The sequence below is a fragment of the Periplaneta americana genome, chromosome 4 (genome assembly GCF_040183065.1).
Source record: "Periplaneta americana isolate PAMFEO1 chromosome 4, P.americana_PAMFEO1_priV1, whole genome shotgun sequence".
Taxonomy (NCBI): Eukaryota; Metazoa; Arthropoda; class Insecta; order Blattodea; family Blattidae; genus Periplaneta; species Periplaneta americana.
This window is the reverse complement of record NC_091120.1, coordinates 75,270,708-75,287,101: the sequence shown is the minus strand read 5'-3', so window position 1 is coordinate 75,287,101 and position 16,394 is coordinate 75,270,708. Positions and strand designations below refer to the sequence as shown.

The 16,394-nt window shown below is 32.8% G+C and overlaps 1 protein-coding gene across 5 annotated transcripts in view; it reads right to left on the bottom strand.

The window, feature by feature from the left end:
- LOC138697959 (vascular endothelial growth factor receptor 1-like) overlaps positions 1 to 16,394 on the bottom strand; it is a 157,429-nt gene that overhangs the window by 26,107 nt on the left and 114,928 nt on the right. For all 5 annotated transcript variants that reach the window (XM_069823576.1, XM_069823579.1, XM_069823575.1 and 2 more), the window contains 7 exons: positions 14,902 to 15,037; positions 12,400 to 12,555; positions 8,579 to 8,710; positions 6,323 to 6,450; positions 4,655 to 4,817; positions 813 to 916; positions 88 to 238 (listed from right to left, as the gene is read on the bottom strand). In XM_069823576.1, coding sequence (XP_069679677.1) covers positions 88 to 238; positions 813 to 916; positions 4,655 to 4,817; positions 6,323 to 6,450; positions 8,579 to 8,710; positions 12,400 to 12,555; positions 14,902 to 15,037 — 970 coding nt within the window. The remainder of the gene's footprint in view (positions 1 to 87; positions 239 to 812; positions 917 to 4,654; positions 4,818 to 6,322; positions 6,451 to 8,578; positions 8,711 to 12,399; positions 12,556 to 14,901; positions 15,038 to 16,394) is intronic.

The following is a 16,394-nucleotide window of genomic DNA, read 5'->3' as shown; positions in this document are numbered from 1 at the left end:
TGTTATTGCTCCTTCATTTTATATTATACTGCTACGTAATATTTAATTACAAAACATTTTAAAATTAGTGAACAATAAAATATGTACCTAAGTGAAGTTTTTCTCTTGGAAATTCCCAAGATCGGTCATATGGTAATAAATCAGCTTGTTCATCCGGTGGCAGTTCTGGGTTGATGCAATCCATTTGTCCCTTTTCGAAGTATGCTAGCCCGGCTAGATTCAGTTCTTCCTGAAGTTTCTGTTTGAGTGATTGTACATTTATTTTAATAAACATGGCAATATTTTATACATTCAGTAGTGTAAAGTTGATGATAACAGTGATGAAGATATACTTTTACTCGTATATTCTTTTTAATTTGTCATTTTACAACGCTTTATCAACAGCTATGGTTATCGAGCGTCTGAATAAGATGGAGGTGATAATGCCAGCAAAATGAGTCCAGGGTCGAGTGCCGAAAGTTATTCAGCATTTGCTCTCAATGGGTTGAAAGAAAATCCCTGAAAAACCTCAACCAGTTAACTTGTCCCGATCAGAATTTTAAACTGGATGCTCTCGTTTCACGGTCAGGTATGCTAACCATTACTCCACTGTGGTGGACACATGAAGATATAACTGAGATATGTGTGATATTTAAACATTTTTGGGAACATCACAATGATTAGAGGAGCAAGACTGCACAAATTACGAAAAGTAAGTATGCATGCACTCAAAAAAAAAAAATTTTATTTTGAAAATATTACATAAGATTTTTATATATGGATTAAATATTCGGAGTATCTTATAAGTTTTCATTCTATTTTTTTGTACTTACCTTTTCCTTCCGGAATTTCACTATTAGCATTATAACCATGATCAATATCGCAGGTAAACAAATGCTCAATATTATTATCGTAATAACGCTAACTTGTGCTGTATCTGTAAGTAAAAATAACACATAAATAAACAATTAAAATCCAGCGAAAAGAAAACTTCATTGTACAGCTGTCAAAAAAAGAAAAGTGGCCGCACTCGTGAACAGCGAATATTTTCTAAGTCTACTTCAGATCAAGGTGATGTTACATGATGCACTGCACTTGTAGAAGCAGTTGCAGAACTATGGAGTTATTCAGCATCTGCGTCTCGCAGAGTAGCGGAAGAGAGCTTGCTTAATGATTTGAAGATTGTGAGTTCGAGTCTTGTTTAAGTTATCATTTGTATTCTGTTATCGTTCTTTAGCGATATAAATAGTATTTAAGTTATCATTTTTAGTGATATAAATAATATTAAAGTTACCATTTATATTCTGTTATCGTTCTTTAGCATTAAAAATAATAGCCTATTCAAGTTATCATTGTATTCTGATATCGTTATTTAGTGATATAAATAATATTCAAGTTATCATTTTATTTTGTTATCGTTCGTTAGCGATAAGTATAAATTAATAGTATTCGAGTTATCATTTGTATTCAGTTATCGGTTTTTAGCGATATAAATAATATTCAAGTTATCATTTATATTCTGTTATCTTTCTTTAGCGTTATAAATAATATTCAAGTTATCATTTGTATTCTGTTATCGTTCTTTGGCGATATAAATAATACTGAATTATCATTTATAATCTGTTATCATTCTTTAATTATATAAATAATATTAAAGTTATCATTTATGCTCTGTTATCGTTCTTTAGCATTATAAACAATATTCAAGCTATTATTTTATTCTGTTATCATTCTTTACCGATCTAAATAATATTCAAGTTATCATTTCTATTCTGTTATTGTTCTTTAGCGTTAGAAATAATATTTAAATTATAGTTTTATTTTGTTATCGTTCATTAGCGATATAAATAATATTCAAGTTACCGGATTATTTGTATTCTGTTATCGTTCTTTTGCGATATAAATAATGTTCAAGTTATCATTTGTTTTCTGTTGTCGTTCTTTAGTGACATAATAATATTCAAGTTATCATTTATACTCTAATCGTTCTTTGGCAATATTAGTAAAATAAATTTTATGTTAGATTTGAAACAATATAATTACATAATACTAGTGACAGTTTTTTCTTCTTATATTATTACATTATTCTATCCTGTAACACGATAAAGTGAAAAGGACTGATGAGGATTTGAACCTGAGATGTTGACATGATGTCGGGGCACAAGTGAAGAAGCATATGTGGAAAAACTGGCCCAATCCTCCTCCAAAGCGCCCTGATGATTTGTGGAAACTCGTCCAGGATGCCTGAAATGCCGAGGCTGAGAACTGAAAATACAGCCGATTCCAGCCCACTCGACTGCAAGATGTGATCGAGATGGGAGAAAGATAGACTAAATATTGAATCATGGCTTTTTGTTGTGTATTTTGAAATTTTAATTGATTGAATTTTCTAAGGCATACGCCAGTGAGTTTGTTTTGTTTATGCCAGGAAATATATTTTTGTTGAGAATATAATCTTTCTTTCTTTCTATTTGCAGCCATAATGCCATAATAAATAACGATAAAGTCATGGCATAATACATTCATGAACCTGATGTTAATTGCTAAAACAGTCATACAAGAGATAGAAGCAATTATATTTTCTCTTTCTCTTAAAATAATAATAATAATAATAATAATAAATGTACCAGCTCGTGTTTGAACGCATGACCTCACGAATACCAGGTCGAAACATTACCATTACGCTACAACAGTAAGATGGAGAATACTTCAATTATTACTGTAGATATCAGGAAATGTGGCCCAACACATGTAACATGCCCATCTCCGAATTGTAGAGGAGATACCCGAAGGAGTGAATATTAGGTAATCTATGGCGAATCCTCGGCCTCATCTCGCCAAAATACCATCTCGCTATCACCAATCTCATCGACGCTTAGTAACCTCATAGTTGATACAGCGTCGTTAAATAACGAAATTAAAAAAAAAGATACCCGAAGGGAACTTTGTTTCTAGAGAACGGCCACTTTTTTTCCTGACAGCTGTACAGTGCTCTGATTTATGAGGAAACTTCGCATCATTCCACAATAGACTAACTTTCTGCTCTTTCGACCGCAGCGTGGGAAGCCAATTATACAAAACATCCCAACAGTTGCTAGACTAGATGGCATTTCGGAAGGCAGTCAGCTGTTATATGCGCTGTAGCATTTCTGATATGTGACGCCATAAGGTTGTACAGTAGAACCAATGGGAATCAGTCTGTAACAAGTACTTCCCGAGTTCGTTTGTTCACGTGTGAGCGTTTCAATACATTGAATAAGTAAAACTAACATTTACTGTGTGTGTGTAAGATAAATAAATGGAAGAAGAGACTATGAAAAGACAAGCACTGCACAGGCAGGCGAGGAAAATAGTGTTTAAGGTGTATAATTATTTTAAAAACGTTGACGAGCAGAACGCTGCTGGCCATCTTGATGCTGGCTGCAATGTTGCCAACGCGCAAGAAACGACTGCAGAAGCATGTGTTATGGGATTAAAAACCGTGCAAAGAATTCTGTTAGTGAAGGAAAGAGGGTTTGTTTGTGTCATGCTTACAGTAATCAATGGCTAATGTCAATATTGTCTTTTGATGATCTAAATTCTCTCCTGCGCTATTTGTATTGCAAATGCGCGTGAAGTACGATGTGGCAATGTTGTACGCTGCCTTGCTCTCACTATCTGTCTCTCTCGACACAAATGCTAGCAGACTACAGCCTTCCGAATTGCCGTCGACTCTAAATATCTTGATTTGCTGATAATAATGGAACATGATCCCTGTCGGTGACAGCACGACACATAGGAAAATGTACGCCAGGGTTCCACTGTAACCTAGTTTCTCTGTAAAATGAGAGCACTGTATTTATATTTTTAAATATTGAAATATAAATGCACGCATATGTGACATAATTTTTAATAATCAGGAAGAGAAATAGAAAAGAGAAGGGAAAAGAAATGCAGGAGACAAAAGGAAGAAAAAAGAAAGAAAAGGAAAAGAAAGAGGAAGAGAAAAAAGAAAAAAAAGAGAGAAAAGAAAGAAAATATGGGAATGAAGAAATGAGAGGAAAAGAAGATAATGCAATAAAAATGAAAGAAAGAAAAAGGCAACAAAAGTAGAGTGAAAATAGGAGGAGGAAAATGTAATTGAAATAGAAGTGAAGAAAGAAATGTTAAAAGGAAGATGAAAATGTAGAAAAATTGTAAAGAAAGAAGAAAAGTAACAGAAAAGGAAGAAAAATGAAAATGTAGGAATTAAAAATAAAAGAGAAAGCAATTGGAAAAAAATAATCTAAGATAGAATAAAAGAGGAAATAATATAAAAAAATAAGTTAAAGTGGAAAGAAAGATGTATAAATGAATAAAGAAACAAATAACAAAAAAAAAAAAAGGAAAAGAAGGAAAAAGAAAGAAAGAAGAAATAAAAAAATACAGAAAGGAGGAAACAAAGAAAATAGGCAGACAACATTATCACAGTCTAGTATATACAGTCACGAAGCTCAATACGTAGTAAATATCCATCCATATATAAGTGCCAACCACCAGGATCGCTAATATCGTCTCATTACAGACGATGCGAAATAATACCGACAATAGTTCCTAGCACCCTCACAACTCGAGCTTCGTGACTGTATATACTAGACTGTGACGTTATTGGTATTTTTATGGAACATAAATCACATGAACACTGATTGAAACTTACCTGGAATTGTTAGCTTCGCCTGACTTTCTACTTTATTTTTTCTGCTGGATGCCACACACTTGTAAGTGCCTTCATTGCCTTGCCTCACCACTCGAATAGTCAGATTCTGGTTCCTATTGCTGAAATGTATTGCACTGGAATTATGGTCTATCTCCTTTCCATCCTGTTTCAGAAATAAATAAGTACTGAAGTATTAATGACAGTTAAATCAAATATAGTTCAATTTTACTGTACATAAAATCAGTGAAAACAGACTAGAGATGTAATATGATGTCAATTATATCGAACCGCTATACATACCATATGCATATTCTCTGTATAGAATGAAATTATTTAATCAATAAGTGTAAGAATGAATTTTATTGCATATATCGTAATTTTATGAAACTGAAGATATATCTCTCCTTGTTGTTAAAGTAATGCATATAAAATCCTAAGACATAGATAAATTCAGTCACAAGATGACTCATGATCTGGTGGATAAATTTTGGGAGACAGAAAGCATTAAATATATAAATGGAGAAAACAGTGCCTCATCTTCAAAAAGGGAAATTTGGATGGCACTGGGGTCCTCTGAAAAATTCCCATAGAATTTGCAGGAAAGTGCCGTATATTCTTTTTACTAAAACACAGACATTAGTTTACATAAATGTAAGCAACCACAAGACTCCTGAAATTAAAATACTTTAAACTGTATGTTGAGTTAGAAGAGCATTCCAGAGGACGTAATGTAAAGCTATGGTTTACGGCGATCATTGCCAGACGCACATCACCGGCTATTATAAATGCTGGCGATGATCATCAGGAAGTGGTTTCTTTATCAGCATACATCGCTGTCAGTTCTCATTTGTTTTGTTTCATCCTTTCCATCTACTACAGATCAGAAATCATTACCTATTTATGAAGTATTTCTCCATGATGCCAAACTAGAAGTATGGTGCGCTAATAACAGCGAAAGTATGAAGAGAGAAATTTGGAAAGAAATCATTAACAACCGATAGGTATTTCCACTTTAACGAATTAATCAAGGAGAAATATTCTACCTTTTTGCAACAGGATTCTGTCAAATCAGCGTTTCTGCGACGTCTGATAATGGCCCGGTGAATTTAAGACTGCTTTATTTGAAGTTTCTCAAGACAGAAAATTACACATAACACTTGGCCAGGCTGTTCTCCTGACCGTATTCCTTATGACTTATTTGTGAGGAAATTCGAAAGACAAAATTTGTAAGTCAAACTCGTAAACCGAAAGAAAATATTCACCACGAAATTTAATCAACGTCTGAAGACAAACTGCGCTAATTCAATTGGAACTTCATCCCCAGATGTCAGTAGTGTACACAAGCCAAAGGATATGCTTCTTTTCTCGTCAGCTTGGCTAGGCATGGCATAAAACTGGGTCACAACAGACTCGACTGTCAGTTAGTGGACCGCTAAATGTTCGCACCTCTCTTTTAACTTACTACCTGTTCAGTATACTAACTTCTAATATTCTGGGACCGATGTCTTCATTTTCTTCATACATGTATTTAGTTCTAGAAATGTTTATATAAATCACAATTTCCATATTGCTTAACCAGTTTCGAGTCATATAATATGTGAAGTCATCTTAATTCATTCTTATTAGTTACTTGGTGTTTATAGAGACAATTAACTTGATATGACCTACCTTGTACCAGATTACAGTTGGTTTCGGAGTTCCTTTCGTCTTACAGAACATGCGGATACTATCTCCTAATTTCACTTCTAAATCATTTTTCCCTAGATTAGTTTCTATTATTTTAGGTCTTTCATAATCTGTAAATTAGTGAAAAAATACATTAAATTTTATTCAAATTACTGATAATTATTACAACTGTAATTGAAACTATATTATATTAATTTTATACGTCAAAATACAAGAGAAGTTGATATTAGTAATAGAAAAATAACATTGCAAGTATAAATTAATAGAGGGATAATTAAAAATAATCCATTTCGAATCTTGAGTAGGCTCTGAGGATGGTGTGATGAAGCACCGAAACAGCTGTAAGCTGCACAGACTTACATAATTAACACGAGTACGTCCAGTAGTTAATCAATTACTTAAAAATAATCATTATTTTATCAATGTACTATGATAGAAGAAAATAGTAAAAAATTAAATATAACAATTTATAATGTATTACTCGACCGAGGCCAGTGGAGTCCAGCAGCCAGGAGCGCCACTTGTACTTCTCCTGCATTCATATAACATCATCGCGATAGTTTACATTACGCCCGCATCTCCATTTGCCTCAGTCGAGTTATACCTAAAGCTTTATGATACATAGTTCATCCTGAAAAATAACAATATTTTGCAATGAAATTTCATTACCAATATTTGAAGTTCAGAGTGAGGTCTGAAAATGATTTTTGTTCAATATTTCTCCAGTTAAACTTACATTGGAACTAGTTTTAGTCTATTTAAGGAACAATATCGGAACATGTAATCATGTTTTTATCGATGAAGAAAGTTATCTTCCTACAGTTATGTAGATACTAATCTAAAGTTCCTTAATATTTTAATAATGAGAATAAATTATGTGACATTACATTCCTCCAAGTTGTAGGCTATATGATCAAATATATTTTGAAATTTCTTAACACAATCCAGAATACCACCCTACCCCATTATCTCCTGGCCTAGTTGCCTCATAAGTGGTGTCTTGTTGGTATCACTTGTGAGGTTCAAACCAGTCTTCACACAGTTGACTAAACAACAAACAACAATCCAGAATAGAAATATTATAATAATGAGGCGTTGGGTGCAATAACAGCTTAACTCTACTTCAGTCGTTATTCCGTCGATGGCATTTTCATGATCTTCCATGTCTTCTCTATCGACTATAAAAGTTGTATTTCATTTCGTTGAGTCTAAATGGCAGGAGAGTTCATTATGTGAAGTGCTGTGCTAAATCAAAGGGTTCAAAATTCGCAAACACTCGTGTTTAATACACCAGGGTCCTTGGCAGTAACGTGTACATACAATATAGTTTTCCAACCATTCAGTTTTTCAGTAGGACATAATATACCACCAAAGGAAGAGCTTAATATAGAAATATTATACAAAAGAAATGATGCGAGTATATGTACTAACTAATAACATTTCTACATTGTTCTAAAACTCTGATATTTTTCTCAAAACATGCATTTTCAACTTAAGCTGTTATTGCACCCAGTACCTCAATTGTAATATTTTTTCCTACAGACGAAATTTTTCGTTCAAAAAGTTTACTAACTAAATCCAGTATCCTATATCCACTCAAATCTTTTTAAAATGAATTATTTTTTTAAACTATATTCATTCACAAGCTCCAATCCTAGATCATATGTACCCAGATTGCTCGGCCTTATAGGTGACAGTAACAACTTTTGTCAGGTTTACTATGCTGCCATCTAGTTGTTACATAAGGAGTCACGTGATAACTCCCATTTGAATTGCATTAGCGACTGTACTGCCATCTTGTGTTTGCTTATGGGGGATGAGTGGCGAACCTGGTTGTTATTCTCTTCAAAGTGCTACCGATTTTATCATAGGAATGAGCAATCTGGTATACATGTGATCTGGGCTCCAACTAATACAAAATCTTACGCTGAGAGGAGAAAGAATGGAAAAGTGTTTTTACCAATGAGTAGCAATGATCTGAAATTTAACAAGTATCACAATTATGATCATAAGACAATTATACATAGAACACAGTAAGAGAAACTAATGATCTACTGAAAATACAGAAGCATCCAGATAATCTGGAGAATTTGACCCTCCTATTCCACGTTGAATGTAAGAATTCATATGAGAATTTTATTGTTCCTGTTTTGTTAAATTGAATAAAATATATATTAAACTTATCAGAATATCTGAACTCTCTAAATTACTGCGGAAGCAAAATATCAATTACAGTACCTTGGACATTGATGGTAACATAAACAGGTACATCAACATTATCACTGTAGCAGTCATAAGTGCCACTCTCATTCTTTGTTACATTGTAGAATTTTAAATGATTGTAAAATGTATACATCGTTTTGTTCGTTTCTGAAAATAATAAAAGTAAGAAAAAATTATTATGCATAAGTATTTACTACCAGTACCATATTAATTGCTCAAATATATCTTCAACTTAATACAACTACCGGTAACATAATTCATCTTGTAAGTTTCATATAAAAGAATTTATATTAGATATATGGAATTTATTGTTGTCTAGATTCTCTGTAAGCCAATATGGAAATTAAAACAAGATATAATAATTAATTTCAGCATTCTAGAGCACCATGGTTATATTTTTGGATATACAGGTGCATGCAGATTGGTTTCGAATATTTTGGGAAGTATTCCTAACAACTAAATACTGAAAAACTTTCATATAAATATGGTTCTAAAATTGTTTAGCTTCAGAGTTAAGTTATTTTATTGCTAACGAACGAGTTCACAGTACGAGCGATACTATTTACCTCAATACAGGATGTATTTCTGTCTCAAAGAAGAATAATAATAATTTTACAGTTTCGTATAAAGAATATTTTAAATCTCTCATAATTTTAACTGTTGCAGGAGGACCTACATATGGGGCAGGTCAGCTTTAAGAGTAAAAATTATGTCTCCAATATTAAAATTGATTTTTCTCGACTTACTTTTCCTGCACATGCCAATATTCAAATTGTTCCTTCTGGTGCAATTTTCAAGCAATTACTTCGAAATGTTCAAAAACGCTCCTAAAGACAATAACAAATAAAACTTATTACTTGAAGTTTAAAAAAACCATTTAAGTAGTTATGCCCTTAGAAAATATTGTATATACGAGTATTTAAACTAAAAAATCGAGTAAAATGAAGATTTAATATATATTTTTTTCTAAATGAATACTTAATGTTATTGCAAAGTAAATGATTATTTGTTTATGTGAAGCAGTGGCGGCTGGTGAAGTTTGGGTCTAGGTGTTGCACTTTCTGTGATGAGAGGGGTAGAATTAGTTACCTTTATCAGTACATGGTCATGAACATTTTAATCCAATGCTGGTAATGATTAATATCAGTAATGTCCGTTCTTGTCAACGACTGTTCCCCATCAAACAAAATACATGGAAAACAAAACAGTGCATTTTTTCACTTCACAACCACAAAGCCAGTCATGATTATTGTAAATTTTCTTTCTAAAAATTCTCTTGAACTGACTTTTCCCCGTAGTAACTATCTGGACAATATTTAGATCAGGCACTGGTCTATCAAGTTCTTTATTTTTTTATTTTTCTTCGTCAGAAAGTACAGAGAAGTTCTTGTTTTGTGAACTATTTACAGAATTCATAATGGTAAACACACGTATATCAGAAACTTGAAGAAAACATCACTGCACTATAAAAATTGTGATAACTACCACAATTCACATAAAACTCATTAAATTCCAGAAAAGTTCCTGTTTTTTAAACAACTTACAAAATTCGTAACGTTATATGCCTACGTACCTATGTCACAAACTTGACGGAAATATCACATCCGATAAAAAAAATTTATTATGCAGCACAATTCACATAAAACTACTTAAATTCCAACAAAAACTAAATATTTAAAAGCGGATTAAATGAATTTCACACGATTATAAAATGACTGGACCACGTGCTCACCTAGCTACATGTTGGTTAGGAAACAGGAAGTCAGGAAGTGAGGAACCACGTAAGAAACGAAGACTCGGAAAAAATCTGAAAATTTCGTCTTAAGTCACTAGTCATCCAGCGACTGTGTCTGTTCGGAATGGCCACTTCTGCAATCTACGGGCAAATACAAGAACTAATTGCTTCCGGTTGTTGCAAGAGCTGTGCCATCACCAGCTGTGTTAACTGCTGGAATAGGGAACTCTGAACTGAGCCTACCTTCAATACCAGCCGCTACACGAATGTGGCTGTTGCTTGAGCCACACAACGACCACTTCTGAAGTATTCACATTTGATGAATTTTATAAAAGCTGATTATTTTATACTCGAATTCTTGAATGATATATAAATAAAAATACGTATATATTTCAATTCGACGAGAAGGAAACTTAAAATCTGTTAAGTTATTTAATATGAACAAAATTTTAATGTGCGGGAAAAACTTGGTCGTTGTGCAATGCTGCAACATGATCAGCAGCCGCCACTGATGTGAAGTGTCTAGATATCAAATCTGCAAGTCTGTTCCAAACTTTTGAAAATTTTACCGCAAGGACCTTTTGCCATCGAGCACATAAAAAAAAAAATCACAAAATATTTTTTCCTCAGGACCTAATAAATATACTGACCTCAAAAGTCTAAGATCTGTTATATTAAATACCATTTATATCTGGTAAAAAATGGAGTGAATTGCTTATGTAAAATTTGTACATCTCACAGGTCGGTCCTCTTAATTTAACAGTGGTGCTGGGGGTATTGTTTGAGAGTTATTTACGACACACTTTTACGTGTCTAATGCAAGAACACTATAAAGATTATTTGAAAGGCATGTTGGTCCGACAAGTTAACAAATTTAAAGAAACAAATATCAAGAGTCCTTCAATAACTGTCTATTAAAAATTATAAAATAATTACATAGGTTGCAGGAACATATTCTGACTAGCGCTTTCGCTATAATAATAGCATCCTTAGGTCAGACTTTTGCGATGTTATGCTTTTCATATAAAGACATGGATAGACTAGTAACGTCGAAAAATGTTAAAGTACATGACGTAAAAATATAAAAATATGAAAAATACAATGATAAGAGAAATAAAAAGACTTATGAACAGTCTGAAATACATATATATATATGGTAGAAAAACCTTCATGAGGTCTCAAAAAATACATAAAAATATTTGACATGTGTGCAGGTGATGGATCACAATTTGGTAAAAAATATGCAGCTTAAAATAGCGACACAGACAATAAAAAGAATGAATTAAAATATTGCTTTGGATCAGTCACCACGACGTAGCAGCACATTGTAAAATCTGCAAAAATCAATAATAAGTATTTAGTAAGGGATCAGTGTAGGACCAGAAAAAGAAGTGAATTGATGATAAAAATACTTACAAGGTCTTTGGTCTTGGCGTAATAAAAGAAAGTGATGTTGTCTGTTCTGTGGCGTGGTGGTGACTGGTGCAATGACACAGTATGAGAGACACGTCATGACGTAAGTGGAGGGGGGTACGTGCCGCAGTGAGAAGAGTTTCTATTGGCTAATTTAAATAAAGGATTACCGGAACTAGGTAATTGTTCATTAATTAGTGGAACTGTATTATTAAGCGATTTAGCTATGTAGCGAAAGCGCTAGTCAGAATATGTTCCTGCAACCTATGTAATTATTTTATAATTTTTAATAGACAGTTATTGAAGGACTCTTGATATTTGTTTCTTTAAACTATAAAGATTAGTTAAAGGAATGTAAAAAATATAAACCAATTGAAGAAAGAACAGAGCAGATCAAAAAATGATGCAAGAATGATGTAATAAAAAATTTGAAAATAATGAGAATTAAATAATGAGTAAAATGTATTTATGGTAGCAGAGAGTGGAGGAAGATTGTTTAGGAGACTAGGTTTTCAATAGAAGAATTTGCAGCGTCTGGAGAGGAAGAATGCTTTCTTTTTTTTTTTTTTTTAAAGAAAATTATTTTATGTCAAATATTCGAAATACCTAGTGCATTAGCTATATGTAAATGTGTAACGTAACTATGTGCAGGAAGTAATGAGCCGTGCGAAAAACTGAAATATCTAACCTGTATGGATTATTTTCTGATCTCCTTTATACCATGTTGGATGAGTTGATGTGTTATAAACTGTTGATGCACAGGAGAGTGTAAAATTGTCTCCCACTACCACCTCTTCATCAGGCTTCCCTAGAATTTGTATCAGTTCAGTTGAATCCTTGAGGTCTGCAATCCGAAAAGTTGAAAGTAATATTAAAAATTAGTTATCTACGACAAGCTAGACTTTTGAAGACCTGTAGTGGAAGTAACTTCTTGAATAAGAGGAATAAGGTCACAATAAAAGCTGAAACTTACTACATCGTAAGACATTATTTATAAATATTTATTATTTTATTGTTTATAAATACTCATGGTTTAAATTTCTTTATTTAAGTTTAATGGGAAAACTATTTTTATGAACAGATAAAATCAATCGTCGATGTCATTCTCATTGTCTTTGTCAAACAATATGGTAAAGAATTTGAGATATGTTTTGTCTTCAGATACGATTTGAAAATATTTTAATAATAATTCTAAATATTTATATAAGGACTTGTCTTATTGAAACATAATATACCGGTATATATCAGTGGCGTATACTGGTTAAAGGGTTTGGGCTACCGCTGACCCTATTATTACACAAAATATATGTAAAAATTATTTTAATTTTAATTACTATGGTAAAACTAATAATACAAAATTATTACATTATGTTATATTATAAACTTTTTCTTTTGTAATTTCCTTGGGCTACCGCCGGTAGCCCCGGTAGCCCGCAAAATACGCCCCTGGTATATATGCACTGAAATACATGGAACACATGACTGCAATAAGAGCTACATTCTCAATAACACTGTACGCAGAGGGTTGTTAAAAATATGCCTGGAATTTCTGACTGCTTTACGAGGCTCGTGGGGAAACAAAATAGAGGCAGTATCTATGTACAGAAAAAATAAACATTTCTTTATTGAAATAAAGAAATTAATATTCACTGAAGTAATAGAAGAGCCTTGTGAATTCCGGTGTTTTATAATCCAGTACCAACCTGGACGTTAATGAATTATGTATTTATTTTACTGGTAACATTTGGAAATTATTTTCAATATCCTGACCGCAAGAATACGAAATATTGTTCACTCCCTCCTTGAATGTCAATATCGTTAGGATGAATGGCAATTCCATGCGTATTTCTGACCCGCTGTTTACGTGAACACAAAAACACAACATACACAAAACACTAAAAAGAAACATACATACATACATACATACATATGCACACACACATCCACGCACGCACGTGCACGCAAAAACGTTACATACACATATATAAGCCTACACGCGCACGCAAAACCAAAGCACTCACAAAAATAACCTTGTACGAACATAAAACAACGCACAAACAAAAAACCACGCACAAAAAAACAAGCACAAACAAAAAACCACGCACAAACAAACAAAAACATGCACAAACAAAAACCATGCTAAAAAGACAAAAACAAAAAAAACCATGAACAAATATAAACACACACATAAAACAAAGAGAGACACAAAAAACAAACATATATTGTAAAGGTAAAAGGTAAAGGTATCCCCGTAACATGCCATGAAGGCACTTGGGGGGCATGGAGGTAGAGCCCCATGCTTTCCATGACCTCGGCACTAGAATGAGGTGGTGTGGTCGGCACCACGCTCTGACCGCCTTTTACCCCCGGGAAAGACCCGGTACTCAATTTTATAGAAGGCTGAGTGAACCTTGGGGCCGTTCTGAAAGTTTGGCAACGAGAAAAAATCCTGTCACCACCTGGGATCGAACCCCGGACCTTCCAGTCCGTAGCCAGCTGCTCTACCAACTGAGCTATTGTACATAAACAAAAAGGCACATGAATAAAATCTTACAAACAAACACGAACAAAAACACACAAACACAGACATAAACAAACAAATTTAAACTCAATAACGTAAGCACACAAATAATGGACACAAACAAAAAACACAAATATAAACACACAAACACAGAAACAAAACATATAAACGTAAGCACACAAACAAAAAAAAACACTCACAAAAACACGCTAACAAACAAAATTACACATATAAACAAATAATACAGACATGCAAAAAAGTACAGTAACACAAACACGCAAACAAGTAACACACACATACAATCAGGTAACACATACAAACAAGTACTGTAATACAAATTATACAGACAAATAACACACGCATACTAACAATTAACAGACGCATACAAACAGTTAAAAAACACAGACAGACATTCAGACACATACTTAAACAAACCAAACCATATGAAAACACATAAAAACAAAACAGAAGAGCACATTAAATACATACACATAAAAACACGTAAGCATAAAGAACAAAAATGAAAACCGGCACACGCACATACATAAGACATCTATGTATGCGCATACGTACATGCATTATATTACATGATAATGTGATGTAGGCCTAATATAATATCTGTGTTTGCATAAACTTCTATGTTCGCGATTATAAATGTATTGTATTTACCTGTCACATAAATTTTCAGGGTGTCGGAGCTATTTCCATAAGAATTACTAGCAAAACACTTTAATATTCCTTCATGAATTTCAAATTTAAAATCTTCTGTATAGGTTCTATTAAATTTCTCCTGCTTTCTTGCAAGCTGAAAAATAAATTAATATATTTTTGTATTATTATTTTAGTGTATGGTATGGCTCTAAAAATTAAATTACTAATTTCCTAGCTCAACACACTTAGTACAGAACCTCTGTTCTGGTTTTGGTTTTACTACACATAATGAACTGGTGGGCATTTGGATTGTTAATCATTTATAAAACATGCAGGGAATTGAAACCAAATTTTGATGAAAGGGAATAATTTATTAGAGATTAAAGGGTGTAATAATTGGCTACATAATGCGAACATAATTATCTGTTATTGCTTAAATTTAGTATTTGGTTGGACTGACATTAATTTAATGTGAACTTACATTCTTAGAGATCGATAATTCAGTGAAGAATACATTACGAGTTCCTATGATCAGAACTTCGCCAATCCGCTTTTCCCTTTCTTAGAAATTGTCTTGTCTAATTACTGTACATATATTAATAAAAAAAAAAAAAGGAATAGCTGATATTACTACACTGAGCCATAGCCTAATCATTTACACTACAAAAAGAGAAAGAAGGCTAAGGAAGACTCTTCACTTTTTCCTTTTTCAGATTTTGACTTTCATCACGTGCAATAAATGCTTGACTTTATGTATTATCGTTTAATTAATTTTTTTATTTTATTGGGTTATTTTACGATGCTGTATCAACATCTCAGGTTATTTAGCATCTGAATGAAATGAAGGTGATAATGCTGGTGAAATGAGTCCGGGGTCCAGCACCGAAAATTACCCAACATTTGCCCATATTGGATTGAGGGAAAACCGCGGAAAAACCTCAACCAGGCAACTTGCCCCGACTGGGATTCGAACCCGGGCCACCTGGTTTCGCGGCCAGACGCGCTGACTGTTACTCCACAGGTGTGGACTTATCGTTTAATGTATGGTATTTTATTTAGATCTATTTATGTAAGTAATGATAGAAACTCTGATATTATTATTATTATTATTATTATTATTATTATTATTATTATTATTATTATTATTATTATTATTATTATTATACTTATTAGCAGCCTGTGTGTTGCTATGGACAAGAAAGAACAAATCCATAAACATAATATCAAATACAAATTATAACATAAAATAAACATCATTACACACATAAAAGTATAACATACAAGAAAATAAGAAGTCAGTTTGATCAACCTTAAAATATTAATTTTATAGAGTAGAAATAATTATTAGAAAGGTATTTACGTAACGCCTGTCTGAATTGAACCAAATGTTACATTGTGGACCTCCTGTGAAACAACTGTCTTCTGTAGACTGTTTCAATATTAAATCTGTAAGTTACTTCCTTCTATTTCTTGGAACTTACAGTTGATTGTCTGATTTTTAAAAACTTAAC